Source organism: Ostrea edulis, chromosome 5 (assembly GCF_947568905.1).
Source record: "Ostrea edulis chromosome 5, xbOstEdul1.1, whole genome shotgun sequence".
NCBI classification, from domain to species: domain Eukaryota; kingdom Metazoa; phylum Mollusca; class Bivalvia; order Ostreida; family Ostreidae; genus Ostrea; species Ostrea edulis.
Genome location: NC_079168.1, coordinates 76,189,132 through 76,211,061, shown reverse-complemented (window position 1 = coordinate 76,211,061; position 21,930 = coordinate 76,189,132). Strand labels below are relative to the sequence as shown.

General features: G+C 37.5%; 1 protein-coding gene and 1 pseudogene across 1 annotated transcript in view; both read left to right on the top strand.

Annotated features, from left to right (window-relative positions):
* Window positions 1–10,035: 10,035 nt before the first annotated feature.
* Window positions 10,036–12,373, top strand: LOC125651011 (uncharacterized; annotated as a pseudogene).
* A 1,662-nt stretch (window positions 12,374–14,035) lies between these two features.
* Window positions 14,036–21,930, top strand: part of LOC125650561 (uncharacterized) — a 28,300-nt gene continuing 20,405 nt past the window's right edge. Inside the window, exons 1-6 of the mRNA XM_056166248.1 lie at window positions 14,036–14,083; window positions 14,186–14,264; window positions 16,369–16,491; window positions 17,746–17,862; window positions 20,042–20,119; window positions 21,333–21,460. Coding sequence (XP_056022223.1) covers window positions 14,075–14,083; window positions 14,186–14,264; window positions 16,369–16,491; window positions 17,746–17,862; window positions 20,042–20,119; window positions 21,333–21,460 — 534 coding nt within the window. The 5' untranslated portion in view covers window positions 14,036–14,074. The remainder of the gene's footprint in view (window positions 14,084–14,185; window positions 14,265–16,368; window positions 16,492–17,745; window positions 17,863–20,041; window positions 20,120–21,332; window positions 21,461–21,930) is intronic.

The following is a 21,930-nucleotide window of genomic DNA, read 5'->3' as shown; positions in this document are numbered from 1 at the left end:
CTTCAAACTTCTCCACACACTCGCCGTCCTTTTGATACTTTCTGATGATTCGCACCGTTTTCTGATGGCTGATCCGTTGTGTCTGAGTGCTTGCATCCAACATAATTACCTGGTGTTTGCAACATGGGCAATGCTGCAAGGATACCTGTTTGTTCTCATCATCGACTACCCGAGGTATCTTCTCGCTTGTGACTGTGTCTGTTGCTTCCACCTCTTCTGCTCTTCGTCTTACTCCGGGTAATGTAGGTGAAGTTTTCTTTCTAATGGTTCTACCAGCTTCCAATTCATTTTCGTAAATGAGATCACCTGGATCATCTTGCCATTCCTTGTCATTTCCTTCATCTACTGAGCAAGTTGTGGCTTCGTCTTGTTCATCTTGAAGTGTTGCTTGTTTACTGTCACATTTAGTTGTCACCTGGTGAATTCTCCTCTGATGTCTTATCAGTAGTGCCTGCCTAGCAAAAGCTTTATCACAATCACTGCACTCAAACTTTCTTCTTTCAATATCGTCAGCAGCACAGGCAAGCAGATGTTCTTGCCATTTTTCACGAGTAGGAAGTCAACACAAGCAAATCGAGCACAGAAATCCCGGTTTCCTAGGGGTTACTTTTGTTAAAGGCATGCTGATTACTATGGCTGATCTGTAAACAGAGAAATAAATGTAAATGGGTTATGAAGTATTTACATTTCTCTTAAACATTATAATCAAACTGATAATCAGAGTGCCATGCTGGTCTTTTTCTTGTTCTGGTACTGTAATACTCAGTTTCTATTTCATTCAGATCTGTGTTACTAAGCAAGTCGACTTCGTCGTCATTTACGACTGTTCTTTCTGTATCATTACAATCATCTGACTCGTTTTGTGGTCTAACTTCATTCTCAGACTCGAATTGTAATTTCTGACAACCATAGGATCTTATGCGGTCTACATGTACCAATGTTATTTTTGGTGCACCCTCTTTCTGAATTTTATAGGTTAGATCTGTGTGTTTTCCTACAATTTTATATGGACTATACCAAAAGCTCATAAGCTTGGGGGATTTACCCATCTTTCTCTGAGGAAAGAATACAAGTACTTGATCCCCAATGTCAAACTGTTTGCGGACCACGTTTTGGTCGTGATATTTCTTCTGCCGTAACATGGACTGAGAAGTATACTGTCGAGTATGTCTATGTGCTGCTTCCAGAACTTCTCTTAACTTCCAAACGTAGTCATGGACATTACACGGTATCATGTCTTTAAGGAGTTCATACATGAGATCCAGTGGGGTGGAAACTTCTCTCCCCGGCATAAGCATATTAGGAATATACCCAGTACTCTCATGTTGTGCGGACCGGTATGCCATTAGAACGTAAGGTAGATGTCGGTCCCAATCATGTTGATGATCCGAAACATAAGCACATAACATGGTAGCTAAGGTTTTATTAAACCTCTCTACCATCCCATCTGATTTGAGATGGAATGCTGTTGTTCTTGTTTTTCGTATACCAAGCAAGTCACAGAGCTCTTGGAATAGTCGGCTTTCGTACTGGCGACCTTAATCACTATGAATTACCTCTGGCACCCCAAACCTGGTTATGAATTCTTCCACTATAATTCTTTCCACTGTTTGTGCTTCAATGTTCTTAAGTGGAAATGTCTCCGTCCATTTCGTAAAATAATCTGATATTACGAGAACGTACTTGTTGCCTTCCTCAGACTCAGGTAGTGGTCCCATTATATATGTTGCTATACATTCCATTGGATTGCCACTTTGGTCCAGTTGCATACAAGATTTGCCTGCCGAACGATTTTTCCTCTTTCTGCATTGTGCGCATCCAATAACATAGCTACGTACATCACTTTGTAATCCTGTCCAGTAAAATTTATCTCTAACTCTTTGTAGAGTTTTGTTTACACCCAAATGACCTGATGTCCTCGAGTCATGACATTCTTTCAAATATCTCTCCTTTCAGACAAGGGAACTATGATTTGGTGGTAAACCATTTTATCACCAATCCATTTCCTGCATAAGAGATCATTTTTAATCTCCAAATGATTCCATTGTGACCAAAGTGATTTGATAACTCTGCTTTCATGCTTGATTTCTGAAAAGTTTGGGCGTTTCTTAGTTTCTACCCAATGCTTTACATTGCACAGCTCCTGGTCATTATCCTGCATGCCCTGTAACACAGTTCCGTTGCCCTCAGATACAGTATTGATCTGACGTATGTAATTTGAACGAGAATCTTTGTTACTGCCATGGTCATTGATCTCTTCCCAGTCTTCAGAGAAACCACATTGATGACAGGGGTGCCTACTTAAGCTATCTACATTGCAGTGTTTGGCACCTGGTCGATGTCTGATTTCAATATCGTAGGTACCAAGAAATTCTATCCACCTTGCTACCTGGCCTTGAGGATCCTTAAAATTTAGAAGCCACCTAAGTGCACTGTGGTCTGTCCTTACAATCACCTTGTGACCATATAGATAATGTCGAAAATGCTCACATCCAAACACTACAGCCAAAAATTCTTTGCGTGTGACACAGTATTTCCTCTCTGATTTTGACAATGTTCTACTGGCATAAGAGATAACTCGTGTCTTTTCGTCAATTTCTTGCGATAAGACAGCACCAAGTCCAAATTGACTGGCATCTGTATCAAGTATAAAGGAATAGCAGAAGTCTGGGTGACATAGTATTGGTGCCGTGGTCAGGTGATTCTTTAACTTCTCGAATGCTTCTTGGCACTCCGTGGTCCATTTAAACTCTCTATTCTTTTCGGTGAGTTTGAACAGAGGTTTCGCAAGAGAGGATAAGCCATAAATGAATCTGCGATAGTAACTACAGAGTCCAACAAATGACCTCACTTCATTTGGATTCAGAGGCGTCGGCCAGTTTGAAATGGCACTGATCTTTTGAGGATCGGTTTGCACTCCTCTTCCTGACACTATGTATCCCAGAAACAAGACTTTCTTTTTAAATAATGAACACTTTTTGGCCTTTAATTTAAGCCCTGCTTTTTCAAGTTTGCTAAATACCTGAGCCAAGTTATTAAGAGTTTCCTCAAAGGTACTGCAAAACACAATGATACCATCGATGTATACGAGACATATACTCTAATTCAACCCTGCCAAGACTGTCTCCATAAGTCTCTCAAATGTTGCAGGACTATTACATAGCCCAAAAGGCATGACCGTAAATTGGTAAAGTCCGTTTCTTGTGGCAAAGGCAGTTTTTGGCTTATCTGACTCTTCCATTTCTACCTGCCAGTAGCCAGAATGCAGATCCAATGTGCAGAACCAAGCTGCTCCTCGTAAGCGATCCAAGGAATCGTCAATTCTTGGTAAAGGATAAGCATCCTTGACTCTTTTGCTATTGAGAGACCTGTAGTCTACACAAAATCTCTTTGTGCCATCCTTCTTTTCAACAAGGACAACCCCAGAAGCCCAAGGACTTGAGGATAGTTCTACTATTCCCTTTTGAATCATGTTGTCAACCTTTTTGTCTATAAATTCAGCTGCATGATGCGGTAGCCTTCGTGGGGGTTGTTTTGTGGGTATATCGTTCTCCGTGTTAATTCTGTGTTTAATGAGAGACGTTTTTCCAAAATCATCCTCTGATTTAGAGAATATATGCTGATACTTCAGGAATATGTTCTTTGTTTTGGCCGCCTCTTCTGCACTCAGATCTCTGATTGTCTCCGCATATAACTCTTTCAAATGAGTAGGTATGGCATTCTCAAAGCTTGCTTCGGCTGATTTTGGGCAGTCAATGACATTCATAACTGCAGATGATTTTCCAACTAATGTATTCCTATACACTCTCTGTGGCTGACCAGATACATTCATTAATCTTAGTGCTACGTCTTCCCTTACATTTATGAGAGTTCTAGCCACTAGGGCTTTTCCCGATTTCTGAAACTTCTCATTAGCTTCCACCACCAATGATCCTGCGATATTTTTATCGGATGGCAGCAGTAAACGACCAGAGCAGATCGTTTCACTCATGGGTGGAATTGTTACCGTCTCCCTCAGACTTATGTTAAAACACCCAAGGTGACCTTGAAGCTGTAGATCGTGCTCAATTCCTCCCACATATAGTTTGTCCAATGACACATCAACGAGACATTTATGGTGTTTAAGAAAATCTAGGCCCAATATTCCCTCAGTACTGATATCGGCAACGACCACGTCATGATTGAATGAGAAGGTATCAAGTGATACTTGGAGCTTACACCTACCCTTTACCTGCAATGGAGCTCCATCTGCTAACACTATTTCTTGTGTAACAGGGGTCAATTCATTCCTTCTTGTGCTTTCAATTTTCTCAAATATCTTATGCGACAAAATTGTCCTAGTGGCCCCTGTGTCAACCAATAAACGACAAGGAACCTGGTTGACAGTGGCCTCAGTGAATAATTCAGATTGAATACCTACTCTAGTTTGAGTGATTGTACCACTTGTAGTCCTGGACCCTTTATCATCTGATCGTGTCTCAGATTGTTCCACTGGTTTACTTGGGACATACTCTCTTTTTCTTGGACTGAATTTCTTTTTGCTGTAACAGTCTACTGCTTTATGTCCCCGCTTTCCACAATTGTGGCATTTAAAAGGGAAAGCATTACCAGAACCCAGCGATGAAGACGTAAATTCATTTACGCTGTGTTGCTTTGTGTTTTCTTTAGACAGAGTCAAATGAGCTATTTCGTCCTCCATAGCCTTTAAAGCAGATTTTAATTCATCACGCAGTTGTTTGATTTCTTGATTGACATGTACATTAGAATCCAAATCTTTAGATTCATTACTGACACTATTAGCTCCTCTGGCAAAACCGATATCCTGCCTTCGTTGTCTTTCTGCCCTACAGAATGCTTCTATTTCGACTGCAAGTCGAATAGCGTCATTCAGAGTCCTGGGTCTGGATTGCTGTATTCTAAGTCTCATGTCAAAGTCGTTGAGTGCGTCCACAAAATGATCTTTTGCAATCATTTCTGTAACCTCCCTAGGTGCTGTCGGGTACGCTAAATGCGCCAATCGCCGAATGCTTTCTCCTAGTTCAGGCAAAGTATCTTTGGGTTTCTGGCGTTTCTCTCTAAGCATAGCTCTGTAGAGCTCAGTCTGATTTGCAGGGGCAAATCTCGCTTCTAAAGCCTCACAAAGGTCCCCATAAACACAGACATCATCCGATTTCATGTTACCTAAAACCGTTTGTGCTTGTCCCCTAAGCGGCGCTGCCAGGTATAGTCCTTTTTGTCTGATACTCCAAGAATTTATCTTGCAACATGCCTCAAAATGTGCCTTATAGTCAATCCATGACCCAGTACCATCAAAAGTAGCAGGCTTCATAACCGTTTTACCTTGAGCATCACCGTCACCACCACTGACGATAGAATCTAACACTGGTCTGTGTGTAATAGGAGGCATGATATCCTTTGACACTTTCCTATCGAGATCATGTGATACTCTGTCTGTCCCTAAAGTATCCCAGCTAATTCTTGGTGTTGACTGCCTGACCCTGTGTTCTTCAGTAGAAACCAAAGGACGTGTAGCTGATGTACATGGGCTAAACAACTTATATTTATTCTTCTCGTCCTGATTGTCCCACTCATCAGGATCATTCAGCAAGTAACCTGGTGTATATTGCTCAGTTTGACCCGCAGACTGCTTTGTACTACGTGTTTCTGTGGCTTTCTTTCCTGTCAATTCCTCTATACTTGTATCACACATCTTTGATTGTATATCAACCCCTGAATCTGGAAAACTAGGTGCCTTGATGAATTGACGCTTTGAACTAAGTCTGTCCAAAGTTTCCTTTAATTTTTGTCGCTTTGCGTCAATGGCACCTAGCTCATCCCATAGATTTGACCCGTGCTCAGTCATTTCAGCAATTCAAATGTATTATAATGAAGAATAACAAAAAACCCACAACACTGCTACTATGAACTAAATTGTATGTATTTTTAAACAGCACTCTGTACACCGAACACCGTATACTGTACCGCGTCCCCTAATTTAACACCCGGTACTTGGTTATGGTGTTAAAACTACGTGTATTACACTTGTGCACTAACAACCCAAATGAAACATATATAACTGAGGTTCAAAGCAAAAATGCAAATTCTAATATATTAATCAAAAATAATCACAAATGTACCCTATCCCACCGCTGCCACCAAAATGTAACGTGTTACTGGGTTCTTTACAAGAGATGGGGTCATATATTTATAATTTTCCTCTACTCTACTTGAGCTATTGATTTATCATTAAAACAAATTTCTCTATTTCTCTGTCCGAGCATTGATTGGTACCGACTTACTTATCTCGGGTTTCTAATCATACACAGAGGGTAGTTCGCTGGCTGGGCTACTTGCACTGTGTTCCTGAGCCAAGTTCCCATTGCTTAGTGAAAGTACAGGGTGCCTCACCCTTATTCAGGATAATTGCACCCAGTACCCCACTGCAATTCCTTAAGCTCTTTTCACTTATGCTTATTCCTTTTCTCCCTAGCCTATTTCTATTTTTAGCCTACCTATTATTACTCTTTCTTGCTTCTTGAGCTGTTCACATCAGACTGACTGATTTCTCGACTGCAGGCTCTTATATACTACTGGACCATGTCTATCCAAAAGGGGCGATCAGGTCCTTGGATTATTCCAAATTATAAATCACTTCTGCGTTTGGAAGACATGGACCCAATACACTATAACAATTAATCATTACAGATGTAATAGGCATTACACTGAACATTTATGATTACAATACTCTATCTCATTTTATCTATGGAGTTCCTGTGTACTTTCACATTCGCTGTCTTGCATACGTCAGACGTGTCAGACGGCTTACTTGAGTGTGATGTCAGTCTTGTAAATATTACCGGAATCTGCCTGTAGTATAAAGCTTTATATATTTTTTAAAAAGTTATCTAAATATACATGAATATTAATGTTGAGGATTATTTATGTTTTTCGCTTTCATCCGAGTGCTAGAAATCTGTGCTTTCCTTTTGATTGATGATCTACAAATTCGGGATGGTGGTATTCACTGATAGAAAATTTTCATTTCTACATGCGTGTATATCAGCAATTTCCAGTAGGTCTAACTTTATGCATCAACACCAGCTTCCAAGGTATCACACCGGTAATTGTTATTGATGTATATAAGGGAGGGGGGTAATTACAATTGAAAATATGAAATGACGTTTCCGGCGCCTCGTCTACCGACAGCGGAAAACAATACCATGGCATTTTTCCCACCTGCGCAATACTACCCTCAAATCACATGTATGTAAACAGCCCAAGTGCACTCCGACAAGTAACCTGTTACCAACATCATAAAGCAACGATATAAAAAATGTATTTCATATTCAGTAGTTTTACAAAACTGACCAAAAACAACAATCTTTAGGAATACATGGTTTTGAATATCTACCAGTTTGAATTTCTAAAGGGTGGGCAAATATTCTTAGCTATTTAATACGTACTTCTCTCACAATTGGAAATTTCAAATGGTCTTATTAGTTTTAATTCATAGTTCTTTCTGATTTTACCGTCAAATAGTAATTTTCCACGTTTAGACAATTTCGTGTTTTTGAAGTTGCATATTTTAACTCTATCAATATAGTGATTCTTCAAGTAGTGAAAATATGCTTTCATTAATATCTATGATGATGGGAGATTCAATTTATTTTTTAATTCGTAAGAGAAAAAATAATGGGAAATGAGGGAAATCAGGTGTGGAAAGTACATGCAATCACACTGCGTACAGAACTACAATGCAAATTAATAATTTCGGAAATAAACGAGGAGGGGGAGGCATGAGCAGGATCTATTTTATTGATCGTTTGCCAACATTTTATAAATGTACTCAACTTAAATTGTTTAATCTCCATATCGTTTTATATTTTACCTTAATTTTATTTTTTTTCCCGCTTGAATGTATTAAGTGTGAATATTTCACTTTAATCGCTTTTCTTGTGAAATTTTTAACATGAATAGCTTTTCACGTGAAATTCACGTGAATCACCGTTCACATTATTTCCTTTCGAAAATCGAAATCACATTAAAATTTTCGCAGGGAACTAATGTGAAAAGTGATATGATGCTTTTCACGTGAAATTCATGTGAAAAATTTAACGTGAATTTCACGAGAATTGCTGTTCACGTGAAATTCATTTGAATATTTTAACGTGAATTTCATGTGCAAAGTGATTCACGTGAAATTCATGTGGATATATTAACCTGAATTTCACGTGAATCACTTTTCACGTGAATTTCACATGAAATTTACGTGAATTTCACGTGAAAGGTTCATGTGAATTTCACGTGAACAGCACGTGAGGCACATTTGCCTGTGTAATCACCATGGTTGTAGTATTGCACGGGTATTTTAAGACAGGTTATGAACAGCTTTACTGGCATAAAACCCGCAAAAACAATTTGACGTCATAATGAAAATAAGTATATTTGTATATCACCAAGTACATATATCTAAATCCAATTATAGTTTCATGTCAGTTTTCTTCATGCATGAAGGTGAAGATAACGAACAGTGGACGAATATCTGGATATACCAGAAGTGGGATCAGGTGCCTATGTTGGTAAACTTTTCCCGGGTATAATAATCCTTCTGTATTAATCAAATTCATCAGAATCTATCTTGATTGGTGTGATTTTGTATTGGCTGGTTATGATAATTATATTTTCCCGCGTTTCGTTAGTAATAGCGGGAAAATGTTGTATTGACGGTACAGTATATTGTACAGGTAGAATGGAATGGTCCATTTTTAGCCAATAGAATGTGAGTTAGAAAAACAGGTTTTCGAGCTGCAATTCAGGTATTCACTTCTAGCCGCCGTTCGTCACGAGATAGACGAAATGGACGCCCAAGGAGTTCAACGACAGATTAACCCCCATCGCATCAGATTCCGACGACGAGAAGAAAATCATCAAAGCGCAGTTTAGGGCTGACAGAAAAGTAAAAGACATAAAAAAGCAACGCAGGGAACTGAAGGAAGCCAAGAGTCCCTACACGAAGCCATTGTTGTCGTCTCGGACAACGCCCAATTTATCTACCTGGAAGCCCGGCCACTGTTATCGATGTAACAAAAGGGGTCATTGGAGAAAGGATTGTACAGAGAAAGTAGATGATAAGATAAGTGTATTTGTTCATCAAGAAAATCATTTGAATACACTCGCAAATAATAGCGAGAATTATGATAATGCAATGAAAAATCAGTCAAGTAATATGTGTATTTCACCTGTTGGTCGTTTAAAGGAAAATATAGGTCAATGGCGTTCGATTGGTGCAAACAGGTATATTTTAGACACTATTGAGTATGGTTACAAAATGCCTTTGTTTACCACACCAAAACCGGTTGAACTATGTAACAATAGATCTGCGTTAGAGAACGCTGAGTTTGTAGATCAAGAGATTGAAAAACTGCTCAGAAAGAATTGTATTGAGGTGTGTTCAAGTAAACCGAGGGTTGTAAATCCATTGACGGTAGCGGGAAAAAAAAAAGGTTAGTATTGGACGCTAGGCACGTGAATCCTCACTTGTTTAAATATAAGCACAAGTATGACAATGCTTATGTTTCAAAAAGCTTATTTCAAGCAGGTGATCATATTTTTTCATTTGATTTAAAGAGTACATATCATCACAATATGATGCATGAACTAGACAAGGAATATCTGGGTTTTAAATGGAGAAGTAAGAATTATGTGTTTAAAGTGTTGCCGTTTGGGCTCAGTACAGCAGGTTACATATTTTCTAAGGTTATGAGAGAAGTGTTGAAATTTTGGAGATCCAAAGGTTATAAAATTGTCATCTATTTAGATGATGGAATGGGTGGAGCTTCAACTTTGCATAAAGCAGAGTTGATGAGTTTAGAAATTCAAAAAGATTTGGAGAAACTCGGGTTTCTAATCGCAGCAGATAAGTCATTGGGAGCCAGTGCAGGAACTGATATGGTTAGGGTATGTTTGGAGTACAGTAAACAACAAAATGTCGGTTACTATGCCTAGGGTGAAAAAACTTAAAAGTTTCTATAGAAAATGTTCTGGAAGGCTACAATTCTGGAGTTGTTTGGTTTGAGGTAAGAAATATCGCAGCAGTGGTTGGACAAATAATCTTAATGCAGACAGTACTGGGTGGTAAGGTCAGACTTAGGACAATGTATTTATATGCATGTATTTTGAATCGTTCCAGTTGGAATTCAAAAATAATGTTGTCGACAGAGGCAGTAAGTGAACTTAGATTCTGGGAGACATCAGTGGAAGAAATGAATAACAATGGTACCCCATTAAGTCAGTTGACAGAGTCTGATGTAAACAAAGTGGTAGTCTATTGTGATGCCTCAGACACGGGGTTTGGCGGTCATTTGACATTATGCTCAGAGGGTGGGCATACTGATTTAGAGTGGTATGGAGTGTGGAATGAATGGGAAAGTAAGAAAAGCTCTAATTGGAGAGAGCTTGAGACAGTTAACAGAATATTATCAAAGTCAGTTGACAAAGTTGAAGGCATGTCAGTTGAGATCAATTCTGATAAATCAAAATGTGGAGCATATATTGAGAGTGGGAAGTAAAAAGAAAAAGTTACAAGACATTGCAATGTCGGTGTATAGTATGTGCAAAGACAAGGCCATTCAAATAGAAGGAAAATGGATACCCAGAGAAGAAAATCGTAAGGCAGATTCTTTAAGTAGAATTACAGATTGTGATGACTGGTTAGTTAAACAATGTGTATTTGATTATTTTGATATTATATGGGGATCACACACGTGCGATAGATTCGCCAACTTTTATAACAGTAAGTGCAAGAATTTTAATTCCAAATATAGGTGTGAGGAGTCAGGCGCTGTAGATGCGTTTTCTCAAGTGTGGACATATGATGTCAACTGGATTGTACCACCGCCAAAGTTAATTCCGGAGGTAGTAAGGAAAATTGAGAATGATAAATGCAGTTGCACGTTGGTTATACCGGAATGGAAGTCCGCTCCCTATTGGCCAATGTTGGTCGATATGGAGGGAAATTTCAAATTTTACATTAAGAATTTTTCGAGAATACAAAATGTGCATGCTATCTGCAGGGGTAAGGGAAATAATGGAATCTTTGGTATAAAGGGTCTTCTGTTTAACATGCTCTTTCTGAAAATTAGATTTTGATTACATTGTAAAATATATTTACAGGAATAGTTCTGCAGAACAGCATTAAAAAGACTGCAGAAAAGCATGGCGTTGAACCTGGAAGTTATTTGGCAGATATGTGCCCATTCTTAAGCAAATGGATTTTGTGCAGCAAAAGTGAAAACACTATCAAATCTTGCTTCAATGCTTTTAAAAGATGGGAGGTTTTCATCACAACACAAGGACACAGTGCGTTACCGGCAAGTCCGATCCACGTAGCATTATATTTGACACATTTATTACAGTCGGGGGCATCTCAACATTCCGTGAACAATGCGGTATACGCTATTACGTGGGCTCATGATTGTGCGGATTTAACTGATCCAACGAAAAATTCATTTGTTAATTCTGTACAAGAAGCTGCAAGACGAAAAGCCAGTCATAGTATCCAGAAAAAAGAACTCATCATCAAGGATGCGTTAATTGCACTTTGTGATACATTTATTGATGAAAGTGATTTGTTAATTGTAAGAAATATTACAATGATTTAGTTTATTTTGCCGGTTTCCTTAGGTTCGATGAGGTTAGCTCATTAACATTTAATGATGTGATTGTACGTGATGATTACGTAGTGTTGTTAAGAAATCCAAAACAGATCAGTACAGACAAGGGAACGAAGTTCTTATCGCTAAAGGTTCAACGTCTGCATGTCCAGTCAATATGTATTTGAGACATTTAGATCTTCTGGGTTCAATTGATGACAAGCAATGTTTCTTATTTAGACCAATTTTTAGGTCTAAAGATGTTTGTAAATTAATTTATAAGAACAAAAAGCTTAGTTATACTGCGGCTAGAAGCAATATTTTGTCTTTGTTAAAGACTGTTGTTGGTGAACACGTTAATATAGGTATTCATTCTTTAAGGGCAGGTGGGGCGACTGTGGCAGCGAATTCGAACGTTGATGAAAGATGTTTGAAAAGGCACGGTAGATGGAAAAGTGACACTGCCAAAGATGTGGATTCTTTGGTGAAACGCCTTTTGGTGTCAAAATCACTGGAGTTATAGTTTTTCTTTCACAGTCGGTTGTTTTTTCACCCCCTTCTTTGTATTTTCTAGAGCAGTCACGGCTGGCTGTCAGGCAATGTATGTTAGTGTTATGTTTTTGATGTTAAAATGTAGTATAGTTAATACTTATATTTTCCCGCGTTTCGTTAGTAATAGCGGGAAAATGTTGTATTGACGGTACAGTATATTGTACAGGTAGAATGGAATGGTCCATTTTTAGCCAATAGAATGTGAGTTAGAAAAACAGGTTTTCGAGCTGCAATTCGGGTATTCACTTCTAGCCGCCGTTCGTCACGAGATAGACGAAACTTAATGGATAATTAAATCTTATGTTTTCATCCATGCCATGCAAAAGTTAAACATTTACAAATAAGCTGTGAGGTCCGTTCACAAACCCCTGCATCCAGCGGCACTTGGCAACGGACACAGGTTTTCTAGAGTTTTTTGTGATTTTCATCGTTTTATTTCTAGTTTTTTCCTGGCCGGCCCTGATGCTATATAGAGGGGATTTGAGGTATATTTAAAAGTATTGATATTTATGTATTGCTCATATTTTGTATATGGAGTTGGAAGGTTATCTTAATTTTTGTACATGGGAAAACGCCTTGTTTTTCTGCGAATTGTGTATTTAGAATATAATAAATTACGGGCGTCCAGCAGTCACGGCTGGCTGTCAGGCGAGCAGTCACGGCTCGCTGTCAGGCAATGTATGTTAGTGTTATGTTTTTGATGTTAAAATGTAGTATAGTTAATACATAGTACCGCCAAGGGAAGTTTACCTGTATTCCACGGGCAGGTGATGGTCTACGCTGAGTAGTTTTCAAGCATAATTATGATTTTTTTTTTACACGTTCAAACTATCTTCATTCATGTTTGAAGACTATGCATAATGTCTGGGTTTTTGATTATGATCTGCTTGAATGACCTGAGCGAGAGAGAGAGAGAGAGAGAGAGAGAGAGAGAGAGAGAGAGAGAGAGAGAGAGAGAGAGAGAGAGAGAGAGAGAGAGAGAGAAAACAAGAAAGAGAGAGAGAGCGAGAGAGATAGAGAGAGAGAGAAAGAGACAGAGAGACAGAGAGACACACAGAGAGAGAGAGAGAGAGAGAGAGAGAGAGAGAGAGAGAGAGAGAGGATTTATATATTATCTGATCTCCTGTTTTGTTGGTTCAGAGGGCGTGTCTCCATATCATAGATAATTATTGGTTTGATAATTATGAATACAATGGTAGTGTTACTAAACCATTAAACTTGGAGTAGAGGTGTACCAATAGATTTGGTAGGGGCAAAAATCTTGTGTTCGAGGTGTGAAACATGTGCTATAGAGTACGTATTTAAGACTCAATAAGATACCTTGTTGTAAATGTCATTTTATGATAGCCGTTAAACGTCTCTGTACTATTCTCGAATGGGACGTACGACAATCTGTAGAAAACGAGTGGCATTATCAAAATGTATGAAAAGGTGTGAAAATAGCTACAGCGTTCAGTTTCCTTAGTAAAATAAACCGGTCATCATGATAATACTTTTTGACCCCGTGAAAAGCAACACTTCTCGCGTTTAGTGCATGAAATTCAATTCAAATAGGAAGTCCTTATTATGGAATATGTTTGTTTTTTATTTGTTGTAACACGTGCCATCCATCTCTTTAATATAATATCCCTTGAACAAAATATGCAATGCATGGTCTTTCACAACTGATGTATTTATTACTGTCAAAAATATAATTCTGAACCATCAATTTGTACTATTTTATTTTCAATAAAATCTGAGGAATTTTGTCTACTATCAATATTTTTATACATTGTACATCCCCTTCCTTATTATCGATGTTTACTCTAATCAATAAGTGTAGTATCTTCCTTGTTATCCATAGTGTCGAGATTATTGTAATTATCTAAAACATGATGCAGGTTTGTGATTCTTTCTAATAGTAACGGTGAATATTTCAGTGATTCATTTTATATTTGTGTGTTTTTAACTTAAAAAAATAAACCCCTTTTCTCTTCTTTCAGCAGTTCATGGAGACTTCTATCGAATGTACATGTATAACATGTCTGTGGCTCGCCCAGGCCCAGTTCGAAGCAGCAAAACGTAGGTTTTAATTTTTAAATGTTGAAGAAAGTCATTTAACAAGGGAATAGTAAAAGTTGACATTGAATAATCAATACTTTTGATCTGCCACTATTATCAATGCTGTCCCCTTAGAATAAACAACGGCTACAAAACCATTATACAAACCAATGTGGAATAATTTGAATTCGTGTGAGCCAATCTTTGCGGATTGTGGTTTATTGTTTCGTTGGGCTGATTTCGTGGATATGGTTTCTGTGATTAAACAATTGTATGTTTCGTTTTGGTTTGAAATTTATGGAATACGCTTATCCACGAAATCCACGAAAATTGATTCCCAATGAGATCTAATGAATCCACTGTATGCTACAAAGAAACAAATCAAAATAACTGTCTTTATTACCGAAGCATATTAAAAAAAAATTACCAATACCGTACAATACGAAGAATGTGCTGTAGTTGATGAATAACATCGTCAGCGTGAAGCCGAGGAAGTGCTTTATTAATGATCAACGAATGACTTGCTTATAATCCGCATGCTATAGGTGCCATAGTTCGACATTCTTGGAATATCTATATTTATCTTACATATTTGTGACATCATCGATAAATCTTTTTGAAAAGTACCGATGTGTTTTGAATACAAGACTAACGATAATGAATCTATACTTATATGCAGGTCAACAGCAGGCTATACACATATTTTTTTGGTCGATTGATATATAGCTTCGACTATAAATAACTCCTTACTGTACAACCACAGGCTCTCGACGTTTGAAATAAATTGTTTTCCTGTAAACAAATTATCCACTATTTTGTTTACAGGAAGAGAATTTGTTACATCATATGTATTCAAAGCATTGATGATCTGTGTTTGTAACACCATGTATACCAACCTCGACTAAAAATAATGTCTTTGTGTTATTTCTTTCCCGTGATGTTGCGCGGGAAAATTGGTTTCCATAAAGTCACGTTATAAAAGATTGCTTAATACCTGTTGATAGTCTAATAGGAATTCATATTAAATCGATTAAATGGCTGAATTTCAATCGTTATTTTTACTAAACATAGGTAATTGTATTTATGACAAACTCTTTCTTCATAAAGGGTCATTTTCTAATTGTTTTTACATTATGATAACAGTCTATGATTTATGTCTGTATATCTAACTTTGTACCTTTTAACCTACAATGTCACAAAATATGCATCGTTTGAACACGGGGTTATATTGTACAAGTGAGGTAAGATCTTGGAATATTACACCGAAAAATGTGTGGATGGGTGTTAAAATACCAGGATCGTACTTTTCCAAGCCTGATTCTTTTAATTTATGAAATCGTTCTCTTTATAACTCTCTACTAATTTCGGTAGTTGATTTCTCTACTTTTGAAAATGTTCCATTCAGAAAAACTGGGGAGAGGCCACTTGGCTGCTATGTTTATTCTGCCATATCAAAATTTAATGATAAGGATATGGCCTTTACCAGCATAATGGGGGATAATCCTAATAAAAGTGAAAATAACGAACAGTAATCAATCTCATAACTCGTATAAACAATACAAAATAGAGAGTTGGGATATCACGGACTCCTGGATACACCAGGGGTAGGATCAGATCCCTAGGAGGAGAACTGTACATACACTCCTCCATCGCAATGAAGAATATTTGTACTGTTTGGAGCTAAAATAATATGATGCAAACTACCTAACATTTATTTATATTTCATCTATAGACACCCTTCATTGTCATTAATTGTATGAAGAAGCCATCAGCATGTATGCAGAGATTTGTTTCAGAAAATTGAATACTTTTTCTCCTTTATATCATGATTCCTTAAGTCAACCATTAATGATTCATTTATTAAATATTTTATATCTTATATTTCTACCATGTATTGCATTGTAAACCAGCCATGGAATAAACTTCCCTTAAAAATATAGGTCCTAAATGTGCTGTTTTAAATAACTATGATAGACATCTTATAATTGATTTAAACAATTCTATACCCTCTATTTACACGATAAATGATCAATATAACGTAGCATTCCAATTATTTAAATAAATATATAAGCTTGTTTTGTATTATTACAATAACACCTGTGGTGAGTTTGTCGATTAATTTTAGAGAGATCTCGTCGACACCAGAGAGGAAGAGGTTCCTGCGTCCTATTCATACTCGACGTGTCTGAGAGTATGAGAGGAAGAGCTTTCAGGGAAATGAAGACAGCGGTCATGGACATTCTGGATGGTTTGTCAAGTGATTTTCGAAGAAATAGTTCTCGCTAAGCTATTATGTTCTCACAATGAACTTGATATTATTAAGTTCTACAGTGTCGTTTAAATTCAGCATTTCGCAACTTCTATGGTCGTAATAACGATCTAATTTGCCAATACAACCTATCATTGGGTCAAATACTATCTGACTTGTTTCGTACCAATTGTTAGACCGTTCTTAGCATACTGATTTTGACTTCAGATTACTTCGTTTACCTGATCAAGATATTGGGCTCACGGCAGGTGAACAGATAGACAGGGGATACTTACTCCTCCTAATCAACTCATCCCACCTCTGGTATACCCAGGGGTCCGTGTTTGCCCAACTCTTTACTTTCTATTACTAATAAGAGTTCTGAGAATGTTCATATTTTGCTATTGTGCTCCTTTGTTAGCTGACCTGTTTCTATATTCATATAAAGCAAAGTTTATTCAAAACCTTCTACGTGAGAAGAACAAATCTCTTGCTGTGGCCCTCAGTTCGACATTTAGATATATCAACGACGTTTATCTATTAACAATAATAACTTTCATTCATATGTCGATTCGATATATCAATGTGAGCTCGAAATAAAAGACACCACAGAGTCGTCCACTTCTGCTTAATACTTAGATATCTCATTGAAAGTAGACATTAATGGCAAACTGACATCTCAACTGTATGACAAACGAGATAATTTCAGTTTCTCCATCGTCAACTTCCCATATTTATGTAGCAATATTCCATTATCACTTGTATATGGTGTTTATATCTCTCAACTGATTATATACACAAGAGCTTGTTCTGCGTACTGTCAGTTTTGAAACCAAGGCAAACTACTGACAAACAAGTTGATGGTACAGGGGTTTCAACAGTCTCGATTGAAGTCAGCATTTTGCAAATTCTGTGATCGTTATAACGATTCATTTCGTCAATACAACCTATCATTGGGTCAAATGCTGTTTGATGTGCTTCATACAGATTGTTATGCCGTTCTTGACACACTGATTTTGATTTTGTCTACGGATAACTCCGTTTACCTGATCAATATATAGGGCTCACGGTGGGTGTTACCGGTCGACAGGGGATGATTACTCCTCCTAGGCACCTGTTCTCACCTCTGGTATGTCCAGGGGTCCGTGCTTGCGGAACTATTTATTTTGTATTGCTTATAGAAGTGATGAGATTGATCACTGTTCGTTATTTTCACCTTTCATTTACCTTTTTATATTTTAATTTATTTTGTAGAGTTTGCACAGCATAGACCACACCTTGATGAAAATGTTTCTGTAATAGTCTGTGGACAGGAAACTAAATTTCTTCACTACTACTCAAACCAATATGCTGCAATTAAACAGAGCATAGGTAATATTCGGATAAAGGATCAAAAGAAACACTAACTGTATTCTATTGGCATTCATTTCTTATTTTTTTCCAGAATATGCATTCGTACATATACAATGCATAACACACACAAAACGTATGTTTGGAATGCCTCAAACTTTCGAGTACATTGTATCTGGAACGACGAGGCATACAATTGTGAAACGAGATACAGTGGATGTAATTCTTTTATCGCATATCATATTATTGGTATCCAATTTGTTGTTTCTATTTTTAAAACAAAATTCGTAAAAACTATACAGATATTGAAGATGTTTTCAATTCTATCTGGAAAACATGTCATCGATAGTCACGCAACTATGTTAAGGCTTCCCGGACTTTAAAACGCATTCAAAACATACATTGGATTGTGAGGTCGGTTTTTGGTTTTCACTTGTAATTTATATACTTAAGTACAGACAATTTATATAGGTGATTATGTCGGCTATATATTAGCATATTTGTTATGATATCACATGACTTCGTTGATCACATGACGGTCATTTATAATTGTTTGAAGTGTTTCACGTAAATCGCTTCAACACAGCTAATTAAACAATTTTTTTTTAACTTTTTGTATGATAAATGAACTCACCGTATCCTTGTGTACCCCAAATGTGCTTGGGGAAAATGGTAGTATTACTTGCATACAAAATACACGTATTTCATGAAGAGATCAACTTACCGACACACTTACCTACACATTTGAGGGTAATCTGTATTCAAACAAAGCCATCACACGTTTTTCCAAGCAAGATTCGGGTAGAGAACAAATTCCTTTTACGATTTCCGTAAAAGATCTCAAATGAATCCTCATAAATTGCCTGCGCTAGAGTCTTTTATAAACACATCATAAATTCTACCTCTTACCACTAGTATAAAACAGAGTACATTTCAAAAATACTTTTTCGAAAGCAGTTTAAACACACTGAATTTCAATCAAGGGTAATTAAACAAACTATTTTAAAATATTCCGACATATCAGATATTAAAATACAATTCAGACAAAGGAATTTTGCAATAGCGTTCTGACATCTTATAGGCAGTTTGAAATAAGGTCTAAAGTTTTTGACACTCTCCCCGTCATAACAGCTCAAGTTTGCAGTGACATGACGTCATTTTCCATTATGACGTCATATATTGGTAGTTCGGAGAAGTAAAAGCATAAAGTGCACTGTGATATTCTATAAGGAAATCCTTAACCTACCTGAGCACCTACCGAAAAAAATTAAGTAAACTAAAGATTTTTTTTATCTTTTGTTCATTTGTTGCATTTCATTCAATTGGCATCCCTCCTAAAAACAAATATTTTTAACACTCTAGATGTAGAATCTTGATAGCTAAGCCCTTTCACACATTCACAGATGAGATCCCGGATCATTCCGTGTCGCCAACCCGTCATGGTCCGCAACAATCCGTCATCATCGTGTACAAATCGTATATTCATCCGTCGTCGTCCGGGACCATCCGACTTGGTCAAGTAAATCCGAGGAACAAATTAAACATATTTATTTTTTTCGCCAGATCTTCCCGGAAAAAACTTTTCCGTATTGATCCGTGTTGGTTCCGTGTACTTTTGTGTATCAACGTAAAGGTCCATGTACCCACAGAAGTATCCGCGTGAAGTTCTGGGTCATACATGTAAGAAAGTTTTCTGCTGATGAACATGGATGTCTACGGATTGCACACGGATTGTTCCCGGAAACTACACAGACAACCATGATAAACGCATGGGAGAAAGACCGTGATAATCCGTTGACATCTGCGTATCTCCGTGAAATAACCGTGGAAGGACCGGCAGAAACCGTGATCTTCCGCACGTTCCGTGATCATGCCGACACCGACTGGGATTATGTCCGGCGACATACGGGTGGCTACCGGACTTATCCGTAGAGAAGCCGACTTTTACGTGTTTACATCCTGATAAGACTGTTGTACACAATGCCCGTAAGAATCTTGATATAGATATAGTATGTCTCGTATAATGACTGGGAATTCCAACAGAAATGAAAGAAGAATGTAATTATAAGAAATAACTTTCCCCATGAAAAGTTTGCTGTCATGAAGTGTTGCAGTTCAGACTCTCACGTATTTTTTAAAATGAAAAGTATAACGTTTACTGTATTGCGCCTCTGTTTTGCTTTTTATCATTCCCGTGTAGATGAACTGGAATGTTCCGGACCATCTCCCTTGACTGCTGCCTTCCTCTTAGCTCTTGGTGGACTACTCGAAGGAGCAGGTATTATTTCAATTACATATAAAACAAACTGATAACTCAACTCTATCACAAACGGGATGATTTCAGCTTCTCCATCGTCAAATTCCGATATTTGTGTATCAATACTCCATTATCACATGCAAATGGTGGTTAGGTATCTCAATTGATTCAGTACGCAAGAGCATGCTTTGGGTATGATTTGCTTTTTAAATGGAGATAGACTAATGACAAATATGTTGATGTTGCAGGCGTTTCAACAGTTTCGTGTAAAGTCAGCATGTTGCAAATCCTATGGTCGTTTAAATGATCTAATTTACAAAATACAAGCCACATGTATTGCTGGATTGAATCCTGTCTAAAGTGTTTCATATCAACCGTTCTTTAAAAATACTGATTTCATCTACGGTTGACTCCGTTTACCTGATGAAGATATAGGGCTAATGGTGGATGTGACCTGTCAACAGAGGATCCTTACTCCTCTGAGGCACCGGATCTCACCTCTGGTATGCCCAGCGGTCCATGTTTCCCTTCTCTTAATTTTGTATTATTTATATTATTCGTGAGATTGATCACTGTTCGTTATCTACACTTATTCCAAAAAATTGTAGATTAAGCGATCTATACGAAAGCTAAGAAATGACTTTCATTCAACTTTTCACTGATACCGACATTTATTGTATTGATCGAGTACATACTGAAACACTTATACACATCCGGTCAAGGTCAGGAATGAATGACCAGCTCATTGGTTCCTACATTACAGCCTTAGCAGTATGTAAGAATTATATTTACACAATATGTTAGGTGTGAGTGTTTGTAAGATGAACTATGTCGATAAAACTGAATTTACATCTTACACCAGACCTATTAGAGACTTACTCGTGCATTCCCTAGTAGTTGTTTTCACTTTAATATCAGCTGTGACATACTACACCTGACCTGCAACATACCTGATCCCACCTCTGGTGTGCCCAGGGGTCCCTGTCTGCCCAACTCTCTATTTTGTTTGCTTATAGAAGTTATGAGATGGATCACTGTACGTTATCCTCACCTTTATAGGAGTTATGAGATGGATCACTGTTTGTTATCCTCACCTTTATAGGAGTTATGAGATTGATCTCTGTTCGTTATCTTCACCTTTATAGGAGTTATGAGATGGATCACTGTTCGTTATCCTCACCTTTATAGGAGTTATGAGATGATCACTGTACGTTTCTTCACCTTTCATTTACAGCTTACAGCTCAGATGTTGGAGACTTCATTTTGCATCCCCGGGTAGTCGTTTTCACTGACGGCAAACCAACGGACTTCAGGAACTTAAACGCCATTGACAGCGAAGCGGAATTAACACCCGATGACGGTGTAAGCATTCTTCACCGAAAATTGTAAAACATTTCTCTCTCGTAAAGATAAAGGCAATGTTGTAATAAAAATGATAGGAGTAATGCAATGAATAATCAATCAAAACATTTATCCTAAGCCTTAGATGATCCTTTCCTTAAAATACAAGACACAACAGTTTTAACTATCACCTGAATATCACACAACTTAGACCATCAATAATTAGTATTCTGTTTTGTTTGTTGAGGGTGTGTTTTTCTTCAAAACTCCGAGAACTTAAAATGATAGCTTGTAACAACATTGTCTTTCTTTGTAAAGCTCGTTATTACAACTGTAATCTATACGAACTTTGCATTAATTCCACTTTTGGTAATCGTACTTATACTCCAACTGCCCTTTCAAAACATGAAATTATTCAAACTCATGCTTCAGTTTTAGACAAATTTAATATCTAAGTCAATGGGTCGAATGAGTAAGAGTTACCGTATCTA